This window comes from Liolophura sinensis, chromosome 6 (assembly GCF_032854445.1).
Source record: "Liolophura sinensis isolate JHLJ2023 chromosome 6, CUHK_Ljap_v2, whole genome shotgun sequence".
In the NCBI taxonomy this organism is placed as follows: Eukaryota; Metazoa; Mollusca; class Polyplacophora; order Chitonida; family Chitonidae; genus Liolophura; species Liolophura sinensis.
Genome location: NC_088300.1, coordinates 71,555,856 through 71,579,632, shown reverse-complemented (window position 1 = coordinate 71,579,632; position 23,777 = coordinate 71,555,856). Strand labels below are relative to the sequence as shown.

Below are 23,777 nucleotides of genomic sequence, written 5' to 3'. Positions count from 1 at the left end.
TGTTAGGTATATAGCCTATGCAGACAGCTGCCAGTCACAGATGCTGTAAGGGTTTATTTTTAATTTCATTAAGTCATCAGTCCTATAAACTATACATACACCTATTATATTTGTCGATATCTACAACACAGTCCCCAACTCACATTCTATCAGTTTCTAAAGCTCAAGGCTTGAGTACGGTGAACTGTAGTACCTCCCAACCGCTTTGTTCTTTAATGTACTGGCCTAGGCCTCGTGATTTCCGAGGATTTCCTTGTCAGCTGACAGACAGGCAAGAACAACATGGAGAGGAGAAAAGCCGTGCACACCGTCGTCTCTCTGCTTCTGCTGATTTGCTTCACATTGTCGGGGTGCCATGGCGCTACCCGTCCACATGTCATCTTTATTGTGGCAGATGATTTAGGTAGGGTAATGTCTTATCTCACAAACTTTGAATGACTTTATGAAATACTGAACGGGTTGCTGCTACGAACTGGTATTAGCCGGGGTGTTTTTTTAGAGCGGGGAAAGTAGAGGGTCACGAGGGTTGATTTCAACTCCCGTAGGTATAGTCTTCTTTCTAGCTTCCTGTCATATATCAGTAGAGACAGTACATATATGACAGTTTACTTTGTATTTTTCTGAAACAAACAAGAATCTAATTTGTGACATGTTCAAAGTAGATAATTTTATGTATGATACATTTCGTGTTTATCAGGGTATAAGATCGCTTTATGAAAACATGCACGATAAATTATTAGTGTCGTTATACATGTAGGCTTAGTTACCGTTATAGTTTAATAAATGATCAAAGGTCATTCATATCAAATTGTTAACTTCACACCATTATTTACCAAAAAAATGATCACGGTTGGGTTGGGGGGAGGGTGGAATGAAAATAGAGTAACAGAATGAAATAACCTTTATAGTTTGCGGTTAGATATTTTCTCTATCGACTTGGTATTAATTTGACAACTATTAAATAAATAAATAAATAAATTTTTCGGCGGGCTATCAGAGACGCAGATAAAGGGTCATAAGGTGACCCTGAAATAAATAAAAAATCAGTTATTATAGTACTAAAATGAGGCTTATGTACGGACAGTTTCGCCCGTAGTTCTGTTCACTCGAGCGAGGTAATGTAATATCAACACAGTGGATTTAATCTTTATGTTTCCTATACCTATGCTGACATATCACAGGTTGTTTTAAAATACAGTTTTGTCTTTTCATCTCACTTTTCAAGGCTGGAATGATGTCAGCTGGCACAACCCTCAGATGATCACGCCAAATCTCGAGCGTCTCGCGCGAAATGGCGTGATTCTTAACTCTTCCTACGTTCAACAAGTTTGTTCACCGTAAGTAAAATAAAGCCCTGTACGTAAAATATAGGTCTGAAAATAATCTTCTGTTCGTTCCATTGACATGTTGAGTACATGTTCGTGTATGCAAATCAGCTTAACTGTTAGTCATACATAATACATGACTCCGATGTGATCTCTTCAATATTACCACAGCTAATTTGGTTACTCATGAAACAAATGTTTTTGTCTATGTATTTATCGGTCTCGTGCTTGTTTACAGATCTCGGAACTGTTTCATGTCCGGGAAATACCCTTATCATACAGGCCTTCAGGTTAGTATGTCCCCGCTGATGAAGACGGGTATACAGAATCCCACCAAAATCAGGTGTAGTAGCGATATAGCCGCTATCAATACTGAATTGTTGTTTCTTTAGATCTCGTAAGCGACATGCAGTGTAGTAAAGAGAACGGTTATACAAGGTATGACTTAGTGAGTGTGGATGCATACCGAAAGTTTGTCAAACTTATTTTATGCATGTGATGTAATGTTATTTCTGTATTGGACGTTAGCGATTTTGAATAGCCTTTTGTTATGTGACGAGTTATGCTATACCATTGTGTTCAAAAGTCATGTTTAAAGTCCCGATTGGTCTTATAATGGAATGACATTATCACGAAACTTGTTTTTTATACATGTAACTATATACAGTAATACGTCCCGCGCACCTGTTCGTTAAAAAGGGACATCTTAATCGGAAAACTCACTTCAACCACAGCACTTTGTAGGTATAGGCTACACCCAAGGTTGTCCCCTCAAAGGAATTATTTCAATCTTTTGTATTATACAACAAATTCCACACCTTTGTTGAAACCTCTGTTTCAGGATGGAGAGTCAAGGAATATTGTTGTCTTAAAATATTTCTGTGTGAACACAGTGGTTTTAATATTTTTAAATTAATAAAAAAATTATAAACTCTAGAATCTTTTGCATAGGAGTCTTAGAGCACAGATGTGTTTTTTTTTATGTTTTTCAGAACGGCATAATCCGCCCGCTGTCACCGCGAGGCATGCCTCTCTCTGTAACAGCGTTACCTCAGAAACTGAAAGAAGTCGGCTACAGCACCCACATGGTGGGAAAGTATGTGCTCACTTTGTGAAGACATGACAAAACGTGTAGATCTAACATCAGATTTAATACAGAACATTTGAAATATTCAAGGGCCACTGGCCCTACCAAATGTCATTTGGGAGGAATATATAGCTGTGAAAACCACGGAAATTCATGCTGTATGCTCGTGATTTCTTGACCTAAGTCAGAATAGAAACTGAATACTGCACTATGGTGTACTTTGCATGTCAGAATCAGAGTAGAACTGAATACCACCCATAGATACTGCACTTTGCATGTCAAGGTAAGAGTAGAACTGAATACCACCCATAGATGCTGTACTTTGCATGTCAAGGCCAAGGTAGAACTGAATACCACCCATAGATGCTGTACTTTGCATGTCAAGGTCAGAGTAGAACGAATACCACCCATAGAGGCTGCACTTTGCATCTCAAGGTCAGAGTAAAAGTGAATACCACCCATAGATGCTGTACTTTGCATGTCAAGGTCAGAGTAGAACGGATCCCACCCACAGAGGCTGCACTTTACACCTCAAGGTTAGACTGGAGCTGAATACCACCCGCACATGCCGCACTTAAAATGTACGTATATGTTTTGATATGAGTAAAAGAGAAACAAGTGGTTAGTGTTGGTTTGTCGATATTCTGGACACAAGTGGTCAGTTAATCCAGACACCAAATGTACATCGAATTCAGAATGGAAATCTTAATTAGATGTAATTGTACAGGTAAAATAAAAAGCAATCAACAAGGAATAAGTGTGGGTTACCTGATGAATGGGAATGAAGGAGTTTTAAGGATATAGTTACGAAGTAGTTTCTGCACATCGTTGTCAAATTCAAAAGAGAACAATTATAACAGCACATAACCATGGAAACTGCATGTTTATTAACCGCCGGTTTCATATTTGAACTGAATTGTGTTTTAAGGCATTCTACACATCACCTCTGCAAATTGGTAACATTGATGACATTCAGTGGTTAAGCGCACATACTAGAGGCATCTGAAGTTTCCGTGATGTGTCCCACGTTTCCCTATAGCGGTGTCTTACTTTTCCCAACTCTGTCTCACTTTTCCCAACTCTGTCTCACCACTCTGTGCTTTGTCTCATGTTCCTTGTTGTGTCTCTTGCTTCACTGCTGTAGGTCACGTTTCCCTGCTGTGTCTCACGTTCCCCATAGCTATATCTCAGATTTCCCTACTGTGTCTCACGTTTCCGTGCTGTATCTCACGTTTCCATGCTTTATCTTCCGTTTCCCTACTGTATCTCACAGTCGTTGCTGTGTCTCGCGTTTCCCTCCTGTGTCTCAAGTTTCCCTCCTGTTTCTCTGCTGTGCCTCACGATTCCCTCCTGTGTCCCGTTGTCCATGTGGCGCGCACGTGACAGACATGAATATAAATCCTTCCTGGGTAGGAGCACGGTTCTGCCCAATCACCAGGATAGTCCAGAAGGGGACAGTAAATCTCAATCCCCAACTTTCACAGCCTTTACCTTTAGATGGCATCTGGGATTTTGTAACTGGAAATACGTACCGACTTTCCGAGGGTTCGATTCTTTCCTCGGTTACTATCTGGGCGCGGAGGACTACTACATTCACACCAGAGGTAGGTTTGAAAGGCATGTTAATGTCTGCGGGCCCTACTTCTAGGTTGATAACTGCATGATACATAGAATAAAGATCTGTCACTTGGTGTTGGGTCAGTGAAATTGCATGCTGGAGCCAGACCCTGGCTCTAGGTGCGCTGTTTCCTATTTGCTCTGGTTGACTCCCCCCACATGTAACCTTCATCGCATATGTGGATAAGTGAAATAACCCGGCATGTAATAAGGCGCTCTGATAAATGAATATATGGCCCAGCAACTAACATATATGTAAAGAATTTTTGCGTATAACTTTTATAATTGAATAAATAATAAATGAATGGTTGGGTGAGGCAACGTCAGCTAGCCCGTGACAAATGAACTTTTGCTCTAGAAGTATCTGAGATAATATATCAGTATCCGAAAAATTATCACGTACTTCACGCAGTGCTGTTGTTTCCATGCGATTATGACCTCCTCCCAAAATGGAGATCATTTATAAGTGAAATAATCTTTGATTATGGAATAATACAGTAATCAAGTTAATAAGAGGAATTACTTCCATTTTTGACATTTTTTAACAGACGCTGGCTATGACTTAAGGCTTGACGACAAAGTTTACACATTTCCCAACGGAACATACTCGACGGTAAGGACGATCTCAATATCTATATTTCACCTGCCTGCAAACGAAAGATTACCGTAAAGAGTTATTGGCGTACTACAGAATGCTTTGAGAATATAATGTTCTCCATGATATGCTAATTTCTTCACGTTGATCAGGATTTCTATTTTCATTGTTATTTCCTGTTACTGTACAGAATAAAACATGACAAAATGATAAAGGCTCCTCTTGTGACATCTTAAAAATACTTCTCTGATCATCATCACGCAAAACATTATTGCGTTTCCTTTTGGGCAGCTCGTCGTTTTAAGAATCATACCCTAAATATACCACAGGAACTGATTTTGCCTTGAGATCCAATCTGTGCAAGATTTGCGGATGGTCGTGGGTTTTCCCCGGGCTCTGCCCGGTTTCCTCCCACCATCATGCTGGCCGCCGTCGTATATGTGAAATATTCTTGAGCACGGCGTAAAACACCAATCAAATAAATAAATAATAAATAAATGTGGAAGATTTATATTAGATCTGTTTTTGTTTTTGTGTAGTATGTGTTTGGACAAAGAGCAGTGGACGTAATCAACGGCCACGACCCTGCCACGCCATTGTTTCTTTACCTGCCATTCCAAGCCGTCCACGAACCATTGCAGGTAAGTGCGTCTGGTAATTCTTCGGAGCTACCATGTCCTTTGCCTTCACGAACCATTGCAGGTAGTACATCTGGTCATTCTGCAGAGCTACCATATCCTAGGCCTTCATGAACCATTGTAGGGCACTACATCTGGTCATTCTGCAAAACTACCATGTCCTAGGCCTTCACGAACCATTGTAGGTAAGTATATTTGGTCATTCTGCACAGCTTCCGTGACATTGGCCTTCACGAACCATTGCAGGTAAGTACATCTGGTCATTTTGCAGAGTTACCATGTCCTTGGCCCTCACGAACCATTGTAGGTTAGTACGTCTGGTAATTCTGCAAAATTACCATGTCCTTGGCCCTCACGAACCATTGTAGGTTAGTACATCTGGTAATTCTGCGAAACTTCCATTTCCTTGGCCCTCACGAACCATTGTAGGTTAGTACATCTGGTAATTCTGCAAAACTACCATGTCCTTGGCCCTCACGAACCATTGTAGGTTAGTACATCTGATCATTCTGCAAAACTACCATGTCCAAGGCTCTCACGAGCCATTGTAGGTAAGTACATCTGGTCATTCTACAGAGCTACCATGTCCTAGGCCTTCACGAACCATTGTAGGTCAGTACATCTGGTCATACTACAGAGCTACCATGTCCTAGGACGTCACAAACCATTGCAGGTAAGTACAAGTCGGCATTCCGCAGAGGTACTGTGTCCTAGGCCTTCACAAACCATTGCATGTAGGTACATCTGGTCATTCTCCAGAGTTACCATGTCCTACACACTTACGGACCATTGTAGGTAAGTACATCTGGTCATTCTCCAGAGCTACCATGTCCTGGGGCTTCACAAACCATTGCAGGTAAGTACATCTAGCCATTCTGCAGAGCTGCCATGTCCTAGGGCTTCACAAACCATTGCATGTAAGTACTTCTGGTCATTCCGCAGAGCTACCATGTCCTAGGCCTTCACGAACCATTGCATGTAAGTACACCTGGTCATTCCGCAGAGCTACCATGTCCTAGGCTTTCACGAACCATTGTAGGTAAGTACAACTCGTCATTCCGCAGAGCTACCATGTCCTAGGCCTTCACGAACCATTGTAGGTAAGTACAACTCGTCATTCCGCAGAGCTACCACATCCTAGGCCTACACAAACCATTGTAGGTTAGTACATTTGGTCATTCCGCAGAGCTAGCGTGTCCTAGACCCTCACTAACCATTGTAGGTAAGTATATCTGGTCATTCCGCAGAGCCACACATGTCCTTGGCCCTCACGAGCCATTGTAGGTAAATATATCTGGTCATTCTGTAGAGCTAGCATGTCCTAGGCCCTCACGAGCCATTGTAGATTAGTATATTTGGTCATTCTGCAGAGCTACAATGTCCTAGGCCTTCACGAGCCATTGTAGGTAAGTATATCTGGTCATTCTGCAGAGCCACCATTTCCTAGGCCCTCACAAATCATTGTAGGTAAGTACATCTGGTCATTCTGCAGAGCTACCATGTCCTAGGCCCTCACAAACCATTGTAGATTAGTATATTTGGTCATTCTGCAGAGCTACAATGTCCTAGGCCTTCACGAGCATTTGTAGGTAAGTATATCTGGTCATTCTGCAGAGCCACCATGTCCTAGGCCCTCACGAGCCATTGTAGGTAAGTACATCTGGTCATTCTGCAGAGTCACCATGTCCTAGGCCCTCACGAATCATTGTAGGTAAGTACATCTGGTCATTCTGCAGAGCTACCATGTCCTAGGCCCTCACAAACCATTGTAGATTAGTATATTTGGTCATTCTGCAGAGCTACCATGTCCTAGGCCTTCACGAGAAATTGTAGGTAAGTATATCTGGTCATTCTGCAGCGCCACTATGTCCTAGGCCCTCACGAGCCATTGTAGATAAGTACATCTGGTCATTCTGCAGAGCCACCATCTCCTAGGCCTTCACGAACCATTGTAGGTTAGTATATTTGGTCATTCTGCAGAGCCACCATGTCCAAGGCCCTCACAAGCCATTGTAGGTTGGTATATTTGGTCATTCTGCAAAACTACCATGCCCTAGGCCTTCACGAGCCATTGTTAGTAAGCACATCTGGTCATTCTGCAGAGCCACTATGTCCTAGGCCCTCACGAGCCATTGTAGGTTAGTATATTTGGTCATTCTGCAGAGCTACCATGTCCTTAGCCCTCACGAACCATTGCAGGTAAGTATATCTGGTCATTCTGCAGAGCCACCATGTCCTAGGCCCTCACAAATCATTGTAGGTAAGTACATCTGGTCATTCTGCAGAGCTACCATGTCCTAGGCCCTCACAAACCATTGTAGATTAGTATATTTGGTCATTCTGCAGAGCTACAATGTCCTAGGCCTTCACGAGCATTTGTAGGTAAGTATATCTGGTCATTCTGCAGAGCCACCATGTCCTAGGCCCTCACGAGCCATTGTAGGTAAGTACATCTGGTCATTCTGCAGAGTCACCATGTCCTAGGCCCTCACGAATCATTGTAGGTAAGTACATCTGGTCATTCTGCAGAGCTACCATGTCCTAGGCCCTCACAAACCATTGTAGATTAGTATATTTGGTCATTCTGCAGAGCTACCATGTCCTAGGCCTTCACGAGAAATTGTAGGTAAGTATATCTGGTCATTCTGCAGCGCCACTATGTCCTAGGCCCTCACGAGCCATTGTAGATAAGTACATCTGGTCATTCTGCAGAGCACCATCTCCTAGGCCTTCACGAATCATTGTAGGTTAGTATATTTGGTTCATTCTGCAGAGCCACCATGTCCAAGGCCCTCACAAGCCATTGTAGGTTGGTATATTTGGTCATTCTGCAAAAACTACCATGCCCTAGGCCTTCACTGAGCCATTGTTAGTAAGCACATCTGGTCATTCTGCAGAGCCCACTATGTCCTAGGCCCTCACGAGCCATTGTAGGTTAGTATATTTGGTCATTCTGCAGAGCTACCATGTCCTTAGCCCTCACGAACCATTGCAGGTAAGTATATCTGGTCATTCTGCAGAGCTAGCATGTCCCTAGGCCCTCACGAGCCATTGGTTAGTAAATACACCTGGTCTGTAGAGAAACTGTAGCGTAAGCCGTCCATTGACCATTGCAGGTTAGCACATCTGTACAGTCTGTATACCAAAGTTATATCCCAAGCCGGTCTTGAAAGTAGGTAAATGAACGCCGTCGTCATACCCCTGAATAATTTTGAAAGTCTCAATTATATAGTTAAGCCAGTGGTTTAGGCAGTCCATCTCTGAAGCGAACTGCCTAAACTTTGTTACGCTAAAATCAGGTTTGCATAGATAGAAATTCGATATGTTTGTGCAAGGAACGTTTCAGCTTCTAAACAAGCAAAACAACCACCACAACAATATAAAACAAAAATGAAATGCCCGTTGGCGTTTAGGTGTTGTCAGAAAGCTATTATTTCATGTAATTGTTAACTGGTCACGAATCCAGTTCAAATAATTTTCTGTCCATGAGTTAAAGTAATTCTTGCCTTGTCCGGAAAATAACTGATTTTATGCGATACATCATACAGTTCCAAGCCAAACATTTGCCGAATTAGACATATGTGGATTTGTTACTGAAGACATTTTTCTGTATATTGTTTGTAGGTGCCCAAGAAATACGAAGATATGTACGCACATATCCACAATTACAAAAGACGAGTGTTCAGTGGTAAGACAAAAATGCTCTCACTTATAGATGCCTTTGGTAAAAGTCATGCATTATCGACATGATTATAATACAGTTTTCCAAAATGATTGGATTAGAACAGTTTAGCCAATATTGCCAGTGGGCTGAGGATTATTTTACTTACGTATCAGATAGTGGTAAGGTTTGAAAACGTGCTCAATGGTACAGAGGAGACTATCACTCCTCAGCAGGTACTTTACCAACAACTTACCGTAAGGTCGTCCTGCAATAGTCGGTAAGGGCGCAGGACATGTTAGTGCTAGAAAAGCAGTTTATTATTAATTATACATGGAATGAGGTATGGGTGTATTGCCACACTGATCTGTGATAACTGCCACTATAATTCTTTCTGTTTTGTAATAAGCGTGTTGAACAGATGTACAGGAAATTTGCTACTTTTCGTTGAGTATGCTATGTTTATATCTGGATGAAAATAAAATTCTGTATACTTCCGGTCCTGTGTTTTTTCAGGAATGGTTACTGCCATGGATGAGGCTGTGGGAAACATCACCAGAGCTCTTGAGTCGACGGGCTTGATGGAAAATAGCGTTATCATTTTCACAACTGATGTAAGTGGACAATATGGCATATTTTTATGGAAGAAACAAAGAAGTGTGATTGTGCCCAGACTCAATTTTGTATGAAACAGAAATGATTACTATAACTCAGACTGTTTGTTTGTCAATTTTTATGTTCGAATTGATCGGTATTGAGAGACTAGAACCTTTGTGAGAATGAGAAAAGCATTTTAACTATATCACGATATATACTCACGATTGTTATGTATTTTAAGAACGGCGGCCCGATTGTTGGAGGAGCAAACAACTTTCCGCTAAGAGGTGCTAAGGCGACTTTATGGGAAGGTGGTACTAAGGGGTCAGCTTTTGTCTACAGCAAGAACTTGATGAATAAAACCCGCTATACGAACACAGAGTAAGTTCGTGTGTTCAGCTTACACTCGAAAGACTCCAAAAGACATGAGCAGTTTCAAGTAGAGATTTCACGTATTCGATTCGAGGTTTTGTTTGTTTTTATTTGTCTTTTGTAAGTTTCTTTCAATTACATTCTTGTTTCTTGTAGAATGATCCATGCTGTTGACTGGTTTCCTACAATTCTACATCTTGCTGGTGCAACACCGGGTAAGTGACCAACAGACGTAAACAGCTTAACAAGTCCCTGTATACGCGTGAGACAATGCCAACGCATTGGCTGGGTTGTAGGCCTAATGCTCTGTAAAGCCATTGTTTAACCTTCGTAACATTTTTTTTGTTTTCTGTTTTCCAGAGCGACGTCCCTGCTCCCTGTTACGTTGCGATTTTAAAGTAGCGAAGAACCAGTCAAGCTACATTAGTTTGGCCATTTAAATCGCTGGAAAATCCATTTAAATTCGCGTAACTTTAGCCTAAAAGATTGACATAATCGTATTTGTAATATTTTCCAGATTATGTCTATGCAAAATCTCTTGTCAGTCTATACCGTAAACGATTCCATGATTGTTTTATGGGTACAGGGTGAAAAAATTATGTTGAAATACACTTTACGTTTACAGACCCTACCACAGACGGAGTTAATCAGTGGGCTACTGTGAGTGAAGGAGCGCCGTCGGCTCGTACTGAGTTTGTGTATAACATCAATGACATAGCAGAGAACGCAGCAATAAGGTATGTTATAATGCTGCTGATACTTAGTTCGACTGGTTTGCTCCAGCTACAATACGAGCCCATGCAGGCTTGCTGCAAGAAAAGGTATTTATGTATTAATGTAATTGGAGCTTTACGTCGTAATTTCACTCATACGCCATCGGTCGCCAGTATGGTGGGAACAAGGTCGGTGGTGGTGGTGGGGGGGGGGGGGGGATGGGGGGGACCCACGACCATCCGCAGTTGGCTTTCCCACTTACGAGCGGAAAAGAAACAAGCATGAGCTAGACTTGAATTCTTAGTGATGTTGGTGATTGTTTCCTGGGCAATTGTGCTGCGCTAGCACGCTAACCATTGCTAGGGCTGGGATGCGAACGATATTTCGGACATTCGCGTTCTAGTTTGATATACATTTGTTGCAGGGTTGGTAAATACAAACTTATCAAAGGGTCAGCAGGTAGGTATAACGGATGGTACCCTCCGCCTACTGTAGACAGCGATCTGGAGGTGGACTCATCCCTCTATTATCAACGGCGAAACGACACTTACAGATTGTATGACATTGAAGGTAAAGGACTTTTCTCTATATGCGAAACACTGCTAGTGAACACTGTGAACACGCTGTCTGGCGTATACCTTAGGAAAGAAATGCCTGCTTTCAATAGATGTATTAAAAAACGAAATTGGGATCGTTATGTATGGGTGTATGACAAAAAATTAACGTTGAAATATTGAAGTTAACTGATTGCATCGTAACACTATTTTGGTAAATTGTGTGTTTAACCTTTTGCATAAATTGATTGGCTAACCTGTCAACTGACCGAACCGTCTGCTTCTTTTCCATTTGCTTTTTAGCTGATCCCACGGAACATTTTGACTTAGCCAGCCAACTTCCGCAAATAGTCTCCATGATGCGGGACAGGTTGGAGAATTACCGGAAGAGCATGGTTCCTGCAGGTGATCTTCCAGATGACCCGGCAGGTGACCCCAAAAACTTTGGCGGGGTGTGGAGTCCAGGATGGTGCTGACGAGTGATATTAAGTTTATAACATTGTAATAAAGTCGTTAAGACATTGTATAAAATAATTAAAACATATGATTAGTTTTAGTTCACAACGTTGTAAAAACAAGTTTACCGAATCTATTTGACCTGTTGGATACAGCAGTGTTGGCTTATCACCTTGAACGGTCCACTCCTTGTCAACCCTTTCACACCAACACCCCCGTACCCATTCCCCACTCCTGTTGCCATTTTGTACTTATCACTGTCTCTTGCCCGTGTACACAGAAGTCACAAACATTGACAATGGATGCGGCGCGTAACTTAACTAGAGGCAAATGTAATCATGTATCAGTGACATGCAGGGTAGCTGTCAATGTCCCAATGAATAACAATATTATTTCTATTTTTACCAGTAGTCAAATCAGGCTTTATGTATAAATTCGATGAGTTAAAGGCCTTGAGTATGTGTCCTCCGCACTACCCTTTGCAGATTGAAGACGAGGAAATTTTTACCACCCAGGTGCTTGTTGGATTTGTACAATAGGCCTGTACATATTTACATATATTTTCAGTTATGAATATTTACCTCCAACTACAGCGAATGCGATCTTTCCCATCTGCATACAGAGCATGCGCTGTCTGGTTGCTGTTTCCGTTTAGAAGGTTTCGTAAATTAGTACAGGAATTAGTGTCTGATCGGACCTGGCTGCGAGCCTGATTAATTTGTTGTTTGTATTGTAAATGTTTTGTCGTTGTTATGTAAACTTTATTCCTTTCCTGGACGCTGTCTTCCTTATTCATACAAAATAGAAAGTGCTTCAGTTACTTTTTGAATGGGTGAGTTAGGGTTCTATAAGTGAAACCAATTATCATCATATTCACACCATGGAACCGGCTAGCAAGGTGCTTTCTTATTAACTGCATCAAAGCTCAGGCAAGATCTGACAGGACGCTGTCCCGCAATCTTCACTTAAAATTTTATTTTCTTCCACGGCTTTGTTCTCACTAAAAACCCTGACCACCGTCAAGTAAAAAAAGTCTTACAGAATATTCAGTAAAATATACGAGTATGATAAATGCATGGATTCAGTTAAATGAGCTTGGCTTGGCGGATATCTAATCGTGTTTGACGCAATGTTCCTTTCTCAGAAACTCAATCGGTCGGTCTTCATTTAACCAGGTTTATCCATAATTTAGCGACATTTATTCGAGAGGCGGTATGGAACATCTGTATTTGGCTTCCCCGGAAAACTTTGAAGAATTCTCCCAGACTTCACACTTGCTCAAGTATGTGAAGAGATTAACCAAAGAAATACTTTCACTGGCCGAAATGCTGTCTTGTTAATAATTGCTACAAATTGTGTCCGTGAAACATTATATCCTGTATAGAAATCTATCTAATGATATTTTCATAATGTCCGGTTAACTGCAACAGCTCGGAAAATTTGCACATCCCGTTGCTAGCTTAGACAGATGCACAGTATTTCGTGATGTAACTTAAATTTAGGATGTATCCCTGAATTGAATTGGTTTGTGATTCGTGTATTCCAATGGATTTTTTGTACATATTATACTCGTTTGTATATGAACTTTAAAACTTCATATTTGTGGACAATATTTTGACATTCCAAATAAATATATTCCAATTTATAATTATTGTATTTTGTATTCGATTTTGTTTTACTTACAAAAACGTTGTGTGATTTATCTGAGAGAGTGTATATTATATACTGTTTCTTGAAGCAAATTATGTGTTGCTGAGTGAGTCAAGATTAACGATTTTGTCTTTTAGATAAACACTTTAGGCTGTGGTTTTCGCGGCATGGTCAAAGTTAAACAGTCTTTTCGGCCCCTTTCTTCTCATGTTCTCCCCACTCCAAAACTTTTCTTATTTACTGGTATTTATTTATCTATTCATTTAAATTATCTATTTAACTTCACTTTACCTTTGTTTAACTTTACGATCGAGGAATGGACAAAATCGGTCTTTATCTTAGACCCTCATCACTAGTTCATGTTTGTTTTGTTTTTTGTTTTTTTTTTTTTTTGTTTTTTTAGGGAACTACAGATTTTCCCTTCCTGTTAATAAATTTTAAATATATATTTGCGTTGTTTTTTTTAACGTCAGACTTTTTACATTTTACGATGGCGGTGTTACGTGTGGCTGAAACCGTGGTTCCCGAGGTAAACTACTGGCTAACTTTCCCATCTGTCACGTACAGGTGTGCACACCATGCCGGTGGTCCTCACCGTATATAATTCAGCACAGAGTGTCATATGAGTGCTGTCCTTATTGTCACTAAGACCCCAGGAACAGTGAATGTGCATGATTGAGTCTACAAAATCCTTGTTTAGTGCCGGGTTTGAACCCTGCACATCCTGTCTCCTGACGTTTGCTAAATGGTTTATGGAGAGAACCTTTCATGCACCCCTGAATGTGTTTCATGCAATAGCATATCACTGGGGAAAGACTTCCTTGTGTCATACCCATTTTACAGAAATCAAAGAAATGGTCAGTTTTCAATACAGATAAAACTACAAAAAGGAAAGCACACGGGGCAAGCACGCTACTCAAGCACACTACTCAAGCACACTGCTCCGTATTACATCATTCAACTGTGTCGACTTGTTTCTCCTTTCTAACACTACGGTGTCAATCGTGTTATAAACAGCAAGTAACGGACAGCGACGTAACCGTGCTAGAACACTGAACAAATAATTGTTAGGATTTTTATCAATAATTACGCCACTACGCCATCCCCGAAATAATTATGAATATTGAAGTGTTTATACCACTAATTCTGTTGAATTAACTCCGCACAATTCAGTGACAAATATTTCGGTTTACTCTTGAGAACCGATAAAGGAAACAACTCTTTAACGACTGCAATAAGTGATCTCCCATTACATAGCATTCTCCGCGCAGGGGTGGCAGTATTGTTAATACTGAATACAGTATGCCGATATGCATTGCTCCGTACCGTGGAGAAAACTGACTTGCCGCTTTTGCCGCCAATTCACTTCTTACATACTTGTTGCCAACCATATCAAGATGCGCTCATGAGTCCGATTCTGATATGTCCGATGATGACGAGATACCCACCAAACAGACACACAAATTATCCAAGTCGAGATTCTGAAGGACATATACAAATGTCTGACCATGTCTTGGAGCACCTGCTAAAGCGCAGTGTGATGTGCACTGCCGACTGTGTAGAAAAGATTTTAGTTGCGCACACGGAGGACAAAATGACTGCAGAAATCATACCAACTCCATGTATCATAAAAACATTGTTTCGAGGGCTGCTCCATCAAGCACCATGACCACATTCGTCGTGAGGAGGGAGAAAAACAGCCAAACAAAGCTTCAGCAACAAATCGTAAAAGTTGAAGTGATGATGTGCGAAATGATTGCAGAGCTGAATTTGCCGCTGGCCATTGCTGACTGGCTAACCCAGTGCTTCCAAAGGATGTTTCCCGACTCTGAAATAGCTAAAGTTATGGAATTCTTTTTGGTGTTTACCACCATGTTGTCTTTTGGTTAGCACTTGGGCTGTCATTACCGTTGACATCATGGTGTTAGGTAAAGTATTGTAATATTTTGTGTGAAAAGAAAAAAGCTTACGAATCTCATAGAATGAATGAATGAATGATTATGGCTTAACGCCACATCGGAATCTCATAGATAGTAAGCATTTTCTGCTGTGATTTATTGATTTTATTTTGTACATCACTCTATAGAGTGATGTACAAACTAAACTTTAACTAAACAAAGTGGTTTATTAAGACTCTCAGATTAAAGATACAATGAAGGGAAAGGGTAATATGATTTTGCTTTTATCTTCTGTGGATACCAGTCGCATGTCAGTTGATTGGCAGCTATAATTTGTAATCCTCTGTTAAATTTGCATGAAAAAATATACATATATATGCTGGTTTAGTGGAGGAGATTTTTTATGCGAAATTAGAAGCATACAATATATATATAAATATTATGTAGGCTTATTGTTAAGAAGTTGTATAAAATGTGTTCAGCTGGTAGTGATTTAAACTATAATTTCATTATTATGTATATATGCTCTTCTGTTTCTAATGACTTTAACCATTTCCACAGATTGAAGTAATGACAGTAGTAGCAAGCAATTCCCCAGTCGTGGTGACGAGCCTAAATTCAAAAAACCAAAGAAGTCACATCTGAATTGCTCAGACTCGCAATCTCCAATGATCTGCCACAGGTATTAAAAATAAATTTCAGTGAACAGAAAATTTATTGACAGTGAATTTTTAAAAACAATACTCCAGATTTTCTAAAACTAAAGGTTACGATACTGTTTCTTAGTTAATGATTCATGATGTAAAAAATCTTTCTTTTTTGATCATCAACAGGTAATTCAAGTTTCTGGATACAGAGGTGAAATCTGCTGGGTAGAGCTGGACAAATTGTCTTGCTTTAGGCTATGGCAATGCTAACGTCATGGTCGGGAAGCACAAAGGAGTCTATGCATATGCTAAAGATGACCATCCAAGAGTGTTCCTTTGCTCGTTTATATACCATTCACATTGGGGCACGGAAGGCTGCAACTGAGTGCCCCCTTTGAAGAGGCCTTGACTGGCATCTACTTTTTTTTCCAGAAGAGTTCTACACGACTTGATAAATTTAAAAGAACATACGATTTCTGTGGCATCGAAGAGAGGAAAACGTTGAAGCATGTCTATACCAAATTGCTTAGTATCAGCAGGTAGTTACTCTTTTACATTATAATGCATATTGCCAGTGTAAATATTATCTGTTTCTTGGAACATATAGATGATTAAGAAATGTTAACTTCCAAGTAAGTAGTATATTATAGTGTCTGTTTAAGGAAATGTTCACTTCATTATTAAGTTACTTATTATTTTGTTTATACCTGGAATTAATAATTTGTATAAAGTTGAAAGTTATTGGTAACAACATCTTTGGTTTTGTTTCAGGTGCCTTCGTCAGATGGTTCAGAACTGGGATGCTCTGAAAGTCTATTTTCTCATCAAAAATAGGAAATAGAGCAGGAGCCAAATAAGAATGATTCTTATGCAGGAAGAGCATTGAAAGTACTCTGTTTGTCGTTAGTTCACCAACAAACTGTTTGTTGGCTCATTTCCTTCTGTATGTCCATTCTCTTTTTGATTCAGTGCTTCTTGCTTTTCAACTGAAGAGCGGAAAATTCACATCTTTGGAAGATGTCTTCAAAGACTAGTAGGGACCATATTTAATCGTTACTTAAAGTCATGAGAGGGAAGTCCATTACTTGCAGCCTTATAGCTTGAAAGACAAGCAGAGTATACTTATTGGTGATGATACAGAAGCTTTCCTGGGCAACAGAGGAGAAAATTATCTAAGGAAGGAAAAGAATCAGTGATTTTCACAAGTCTGTTAAGTATTATCAGACATTAACTAAGTGCTTTTTGGAGAAATTTACCTTTTTTCAGATGGCTTACTAAATCATGCCAAGGTGGCTGATCCAGCTGAGAGGTCTAGCGTAGAAGACAAGAGAGGTTTTTTGTCGACTAATTTCCACGCCTTATTCCAAAAGATGTTCAGCGCCAGACAGTTCTAGGTCAGTTTGCAGCTTACCGAAGTTGGAATGAGAATGAGAGTTACTATTATGAGTTGTCATATGAGGGATTCTAACTGTGGAGAGTTACTATTATGAGTTGTCATATGAGGGATTCTAACTGTGGAGAGTTACTATTATGAGTTGTCATATGAGGGATTCTAACTATTCCACATTCTAGTGCCCATTGTGATAGGGTTTTCTCTTGTGCCCGAAAAAAACCGAACTGATCAAAGATTGCTCGTCTGACAGTATTTTTGAAAGCTTGCTTCTATTTAAATCACTCCCGGACAGATTTGGCTACCCTACATCTGAAATAGACCGCTTCAAGTCTGCATATTACCTTTCTGTGGCTGCAAAATGTCGTTGAACCGTCGCCTTTTTGTTTCAGTGTAAAATTTTGGAACGATGTTTTCATTCTTGGACAGTAAAACTTTCTAATAGATCAAAATGTCGTGTTTTACACGGTTAATGAGTTGTTTAGTTCTTGTGCTGTTCACAAGTCAATGTCTGAGTGTGTTAATATTAATAAATGAACTTTGAGTGTTTTTTGTAATTGTTTGTAAGAAAAAAAAATTGGTCTCCTGGTTTTTTTATTTTTTTATTTTTTTTTTATTGACTTACCAAAAGACCTTGGGAGTATCTGATAGTCAACAATAAATTGTTGTGCTCAAAAACTACTAATTTTTGTCTGAGATTACTAATTTTAGTTACTTGATTACTCTAAGTAAAATTTTGAGATGAACAGGTCTGCATTCGGCGTCATTTCTATATGAAAATACCACGCGCGTAAAGCTGGCGGAATAGTGACTCCACGGAAAAGGCAGCGTCGTCGGTTTTCTTTCAGTGATTAAGTTATGTTAATACATATTAGCTCTATATACCTATCTTTTCTTATATTCCTCGTTGCATTTAGTTTCTACGACTCTGTATCTTTGCGACTACATCTATTTCCTTCGCCAGCAAGGAAAACTGAAACGCTTAAAAGGTTACGGTATGGCCGGCATTATTAGGATGTGATTTAATGCACGTCCTAAGCTTACACGAGCGCATTGATTTTCCTTGCTTTTTATGTAGTAAGTTTGTCAAATTCAACCTCAGGAATATATGTGCCCTAACTTTCGCGTGGTACAATACCATACCACCACTACAGCTTATACTTTTCTCTGCAATATATCCAAAAAGCAACCTAGCATGACCACCATTTTTTGGAGCTGTGGTCGCTGAAAGTGAAGTAATAGCATGTTGTTACCCTGGCAACATCCGGAAGGGGGAGGGGGATCGGAAGGAACACTGGCAAAAACGTTCTCAGTTCTGTCCATAACAGACAAAATTCTGATGTACATGTATTTTAACTAGGTGCAAACTAACAGTGCAGATTTTTATAGTGTGTCATCAACCTAAAAGTGTGGAGATATTATTCAGTCAATGGTCCTTTGCTCAATCCGGGGCAAATCTTGAACCCAAATTGCCCCAATTGCACAATTGCAATTGGGTCACTCCATTAAATTTTGGTCGTAAAGTAAAACACTACTGATAGCAAGTGACAGGTTTACCGAGCGTGTGTATTTTTGGAATCTTTTGCAGCAGAAGAGACAGACAAATCCCAAAAATGATGGATTAAGGAGAGTAAAAAATAAGGAGAGTAAAAAACTAAACTACACTGTGTGAACTTTTGCCTTCCAAGTTGACTTCATCTCATAGCCGCCATGTCACTACAACACGAAGACAAAGCAAGCCGACTGGTTTTTCAGAATACATATGCAGATTTGACTCACTGTGAAATAAATTCCAAGTACAATCATCGGTCCGCCAAATTGTGTCCACCAGTTGCCGTAACATGCCGAAAATCGGTACACGGTATACGCAGAAAGCCGACAGGAATTTTGGCCTTAATAAGCTCAGTAGCCTTATGGTACTTAACACGAACAGCATGTAATAAGTCATTTTAAAGTAGATAGGGAATCAACACTTAAAATATGATCATCTTGCACAGTCTTGACATCAGCACTGGAAAACCTTTGTCTCACACACCTGAAAAGTGTACCGATTAAAGAGGACCGAAACGCCCCCAGATATATGCAGTCGTCCCCTCGGCAAGGCTGGTCTTCTTCGACATACCATTTTGCCCAGAGGTTATGAAATTGTTTGCGTTGCAAAATGCTTTTCTAACAAAGCTTATGAATGGAAAAGAACCATACGATGAATTCGATGTCCATATCCAAGAGTACGGGTAAAACAAAATGAGCTTCTCTGTTAATGAAATGTTGCTCCCGTTTAGTGTAAAGAAAACAAAACGATCGCCTTTGTGTGCAATCCCGCACTAAAATTTTGGCATCGTATGAGTTTACAGTCAGGTTACCCACAGGTAACTGCGTGTCTGTGCCATCGAGCAGAAGTAAAACCAAAAGAGATAGAAAAAACATAAAACGTTGCATATGACACCATGTGGTAAAGCAACACAAAATGAAACTTTGCTGACTCCTTCCATGCCAATTTAGACTGCTCCGTCGATAAAGGTGAACTGCGCATGTCATCCATTCACAAAAGAATCAAAACATTTGTGAAGGCAGCGTCTTGAAACAACGAAGTTGTTCTTCCATCTCGCTAAAGAAACCTTAGTTATTTCATTACGATGTTGACGAGAAAGTTAATAACCTAACAATCATGTGTGTTGCTATCACAATGTCTGCCCTAATAGCTTCGATTTATAGATATAAGGAAGCAATTAAGCAGAAATATGGTATGGCTGTTACCGGCACAGAATACGTGAGGGTCAAGATATGTATATTACTTCCAGCAGTTGTACTTATGGTGAGCTGTGTCATGAATGTTCCTCTCATGAATGTTTCTCTCAAGACCTAAAAGAGAATTAAAGACATACCTTATCCAGATGCAGCGACCTTCGTGGGTGAGGGGGTTAGCGTGCCAGCACGGCGCAATGACCCAGGAGTTTCTCACCAATGCGGCCCCTGTGAGTTCAAGTCCAGCTCTTGCTGGCTTCCTCTCCGGCCGTACGTTGGAAGGTCTTCCTTCCATGAACAACCTGTGCATGGTTGTGGGTTTCCTCCCACCACAATGCTGGCCGTCATCCTATCAGAGAAATATTCTTGCGCATGGCGTAAAACACCAATTAAATAGATAAATAAATATAAAGTGAGCGTTTGAATAAAGTTCTTAACCGATTCTTAAATAAGAATTGTAACCATTCCAGCTATAAACAATGTACCATTACCTTTGTGGGGAAATTCTGTACATGGTTACTCTGCTGTATATGTGTGCAAAACTACATCCACATGTATACTCATCTGGTTTATTCTCACTATTCATTCAGTGCAATCAAGCAGAGATGAATTTGAAATCATCACCTTTGTTCGCAATGCCTTTGTCGAGTGCCATACGCTCTATACATGTACTGTCAAGGAATAAAACTGTTAATGGGTGTTATTTCGTGCGCCATAAAACAAGACGTAAATCAGAACACGACTAAAACTTATGAAATCTTTGTATTATATTAACACAGTTTTATTTGATCAGCGCCTACGTTATTGAACAACAGGAACTGATAAGCTATAAGTATGTAAATCGAATATTCTATAGATTATGCTATATACACACCGCAGTTAAGATTTGCAATAAGCATACTGAATTTGTAAACAGATAAGCAACAAACCTTTTGGTATTTTACAACAAATAATAACAGCATAACCATTCTGAACAGCATTTTTATGACTGCTACAAGTGACTAGCTATAAATACCATACAAAGAGCGCATTATGCAGGGAAATGAAATAAAATAAGTACGAACATCAAACATTTTTATAGATTCTGGTATAAGCACATCGAATTTAGAATTGGCGATAGGTATACTGAATTTGTAAACAGTGAAAAAATAACACATCAAATTGAAAATTATATCAAAAATAAAAAAAGCAAAATGATTCCGAACATAGTAGTGCACAAGAGGATATAATCTTTTGTGGTATACAAAATTTATTTCTTATTTGATTGGTGTTTTACGCCGTACTCAAAAATATTTCACTTATACTGCGGCGGCCAGGATTATGGTGGGAGGAAACCGGGCACAGCCCGGGGGAAACACACGACCATCCACAGGTTGCTGGAAAGCCTTCCCACTTACTGCCGGAGAGGAAGCTAGCATGAGCTGGACTTGCACTCACAGCGACCGCATTGGTGAAAGGCCTCTGGGTCATTACGCTGGGCCAGCGCGCTAACCAAAATAAACTCAACATAGTAGTGCACAAAAAGATATAATCTTTTGTTGTATACAACATAAACTCAACACAGTACATTGTACAAAACAAAACGTCAGTGGCGAAAATGTTACACACATCATTTAGACATATTTGAACCTGTTATAACGTAACCATCATTAAATGTTGCTGATATATGGAGTCAGTTCTTTTGATTTTACACCGCTAAGACAGTTTAACATTGACGTTGTTCCACCAAGCTTTCTTAAATGTGCGTATTTACAGTAACCAAAGTTAATTAACTCCCCGCGATGCAAAATGTAAGAGCTCTTATCCTGAACACAGGTAAATTTCGTGCACAGAACGAGATAATAAATAAATGAGGCAACAACAAGTACCGTATTTAAATCCTTTGATATGACTCGACCCAGGTTTGATCCTGGGGCTAGCGACTACGAGGCGGGTACTGTCACCATTAGCGGTGAATGCCTCGGTAAACAGGTATAAATCAATACATGTATGAATATGAACATAATATGACGTCGTAAGGCCTCGACTGACCGCTTTTGTCTGAATTGAAAAGATAATAACTAAATAAAGTCCATAATATGTAAAAGAGTTTAAAAAGTACAAAATTATTTCAGAACGACCCTAGGTCTGCAGTTTGCCTTAGATTCAGTCATCACATCTATGTGAGTTATCCAGCTGAGTTCCGGTTTCTGTGTGTAGATTGAGGCTTATCTTTCACGAGAGATCAGAGTACAAACGCCGTGTCTTTTCAGCGTGGATCGTGTTCGAATTCCGGTGGTAGAACTGCTTCACAGTTATTTTCAGTCTGTTTGCTTTAATTTCGTTTTGGATGCGATTCTCCATGGGCGATATCAGGAAAGCATTCAGTTTGGGCAACACGGTCAGCGCAATGGCTGTCACTACCTGAGCCGGAAGTGTAAAACTACTGACACGATCGAATTTTATGATCAAGTTCACCAGAGAAGCCACAACAAGTAAAAAGGCCGAAAATTCAACCACGAAGGTAAACACAGCGACGCGCAGGGGCTGGTGTTTCTCCATCACATGATAGAACAGCTTGGCGGGAATTCCCGGATATTCTCCACGCCAGCGAACGTATTGAGGCACTTTCCTCAGTTGTCGTGTGTATGCATTTAGAACAGGCTGAGCTAGCGAAAGAACCTGTCGCTGTTCACTGGTAAAATGTATGGTCATTTCGTTAATATCCAATGTTTGAATCCATCTCCCGTCAACGTTTCTCAAGACTATGGTATTGTTTTCGATTTTTGCAACCTGTTCTGTTTCTCTGGAGTTTTGCATCTGTATACTAATGTCGACAAGCTCATGGAGTATGAGCAAATAAGAGTCGATTAGTTTCTGAGAGCTAGTCCCTATATATAGAAGCATTGTACCGACGCCAATGACAAAACCAAGAGCAACACTCGGATAAATGATAATCCCTATATACGTATGATTAATAGAGGACAATACGAAAAACATTCCCCGTATAAATATAAGAAAAAAGGCATAATACGTGAAAAGCAAACACACAAGAACAAAAGGAGTTAACACAACTTTAAACTTACTACGTAAAGCGTAATGACGTATGAACGCTTTCGCCAAGTTAACCCAGTAAAAGATAGTGGGACATCCATAATACACAATGGACAGAGTAACTTCAATAAAACACAGTACTGCATACAACATGGCCAATATGACAGTGACGAGGCGGTAACGGTCTTCGGGCTTGAACCATGTCTTAAATCTATCTGTGACAAAGGTGAAAACAAATTTCCAAAATGTTGGATTCAGAAGAGTGTAGAGATTTCCAAGCATGAGAGTGCAGACGAGCTTGTGTGACCTCTTGTCACAAAGCTGAACAGCCCCGAAATGTTCTATGGCAGATAAGTCCAGCGACAACAGCGTTCTTAGGTTATCTCCCCGTCTTAGATTACCTGGCCTTCTTTTAAACACGGACATAAAAAGGGCAGATATGTCCCTGGGAGCACATATGCAAATCTGTCCTATTGTGAGGTAAATGGCCAGCACGGCAGTTGGTCCACCGAGGCTTGTCAGCCAGTTACCAGCACTCAGGCGAAGTCCGTATGGAATGCTCAAAAAACCAACTGGTATCCCGGCTCTTATACGCGCGTTTGTGGAAAATGTGCCCTTTAACGTGTAGTACACAATCTTAATATACACAGGTAATGGAATCAAAATGGAAAAGAGAGCAAATCTCTGTAATTTATTAACATACATGGGAAACTTATCCCCTATGCACCTGAAAGGTGTTCCTATTAGACAGACCCAATTAACTGGTTTATCTATTCCCAGATAGAGCCAGATCTCATC

At 40.2% G+C, this 23,777-nt stretch overlaps 1 protein-coding gene across 1 annotated transcript; it reads left to right on the top strand.

Moving 5' to 3' along the window:
• The first annotated feature begins 276 nt into the window (after positions 1–276).
• LOC135467691 (arylsulfatase B-like) lies at positions 277–13,575 on the top strand. Its single transcript, XM_064745499.1, has 14 exons — positions 277–403; positions 1,226–1,337; positions 1,564–1,615; positions 2,318–2,421; positions 3,910–4,016; positions 4,578–4,642; positions 5,164–5,265; positions 8,887–8,950; positions 9,440–9,537; positions 9,762–9,901; positions 10,049–10,107; positions 10,518–10,629; positions 11,031–11,176; positions 11,464–13,575. The coding sequence occupies exons 1-14, from the start codon at positions 283–285 to the stop codon at positions 11,634–11,636; spliced, it is 1,455 nt and encodes a 484-aa protein (XP_064601569.1). The 5' UTR covers positions 277–282; the 3' UTR covers positions 11,637–13,575.
• Positions 13,576–23,777: the final 10,202 nt, after the last annotated feature.

Bases quoted from the DNA above. Each gene is read 5' to 3' on its own strand.
- LOC135467691 (XM_064745499.1), top strand. From the start codon at position 283: ATGGAGAGGAGAAAAGCCGTGCACACCGTCGTCTCTCTGCTTCTGCTG. The intron at 2,422-3,909 runs GTATGTGCTCAC...CTTTACCTTTAG, and splicing joins AGCACCCACATGGTGGGAAA to ATGGCATCTGGGATTTTGTA. The intron at 10,108-10,517 runs GTAAGTGACCAA...TTACGTTTACAG, and splicing joins TCTTGCTGGTGCAACACCGG to ACCCTACCACAGACGGAGTT.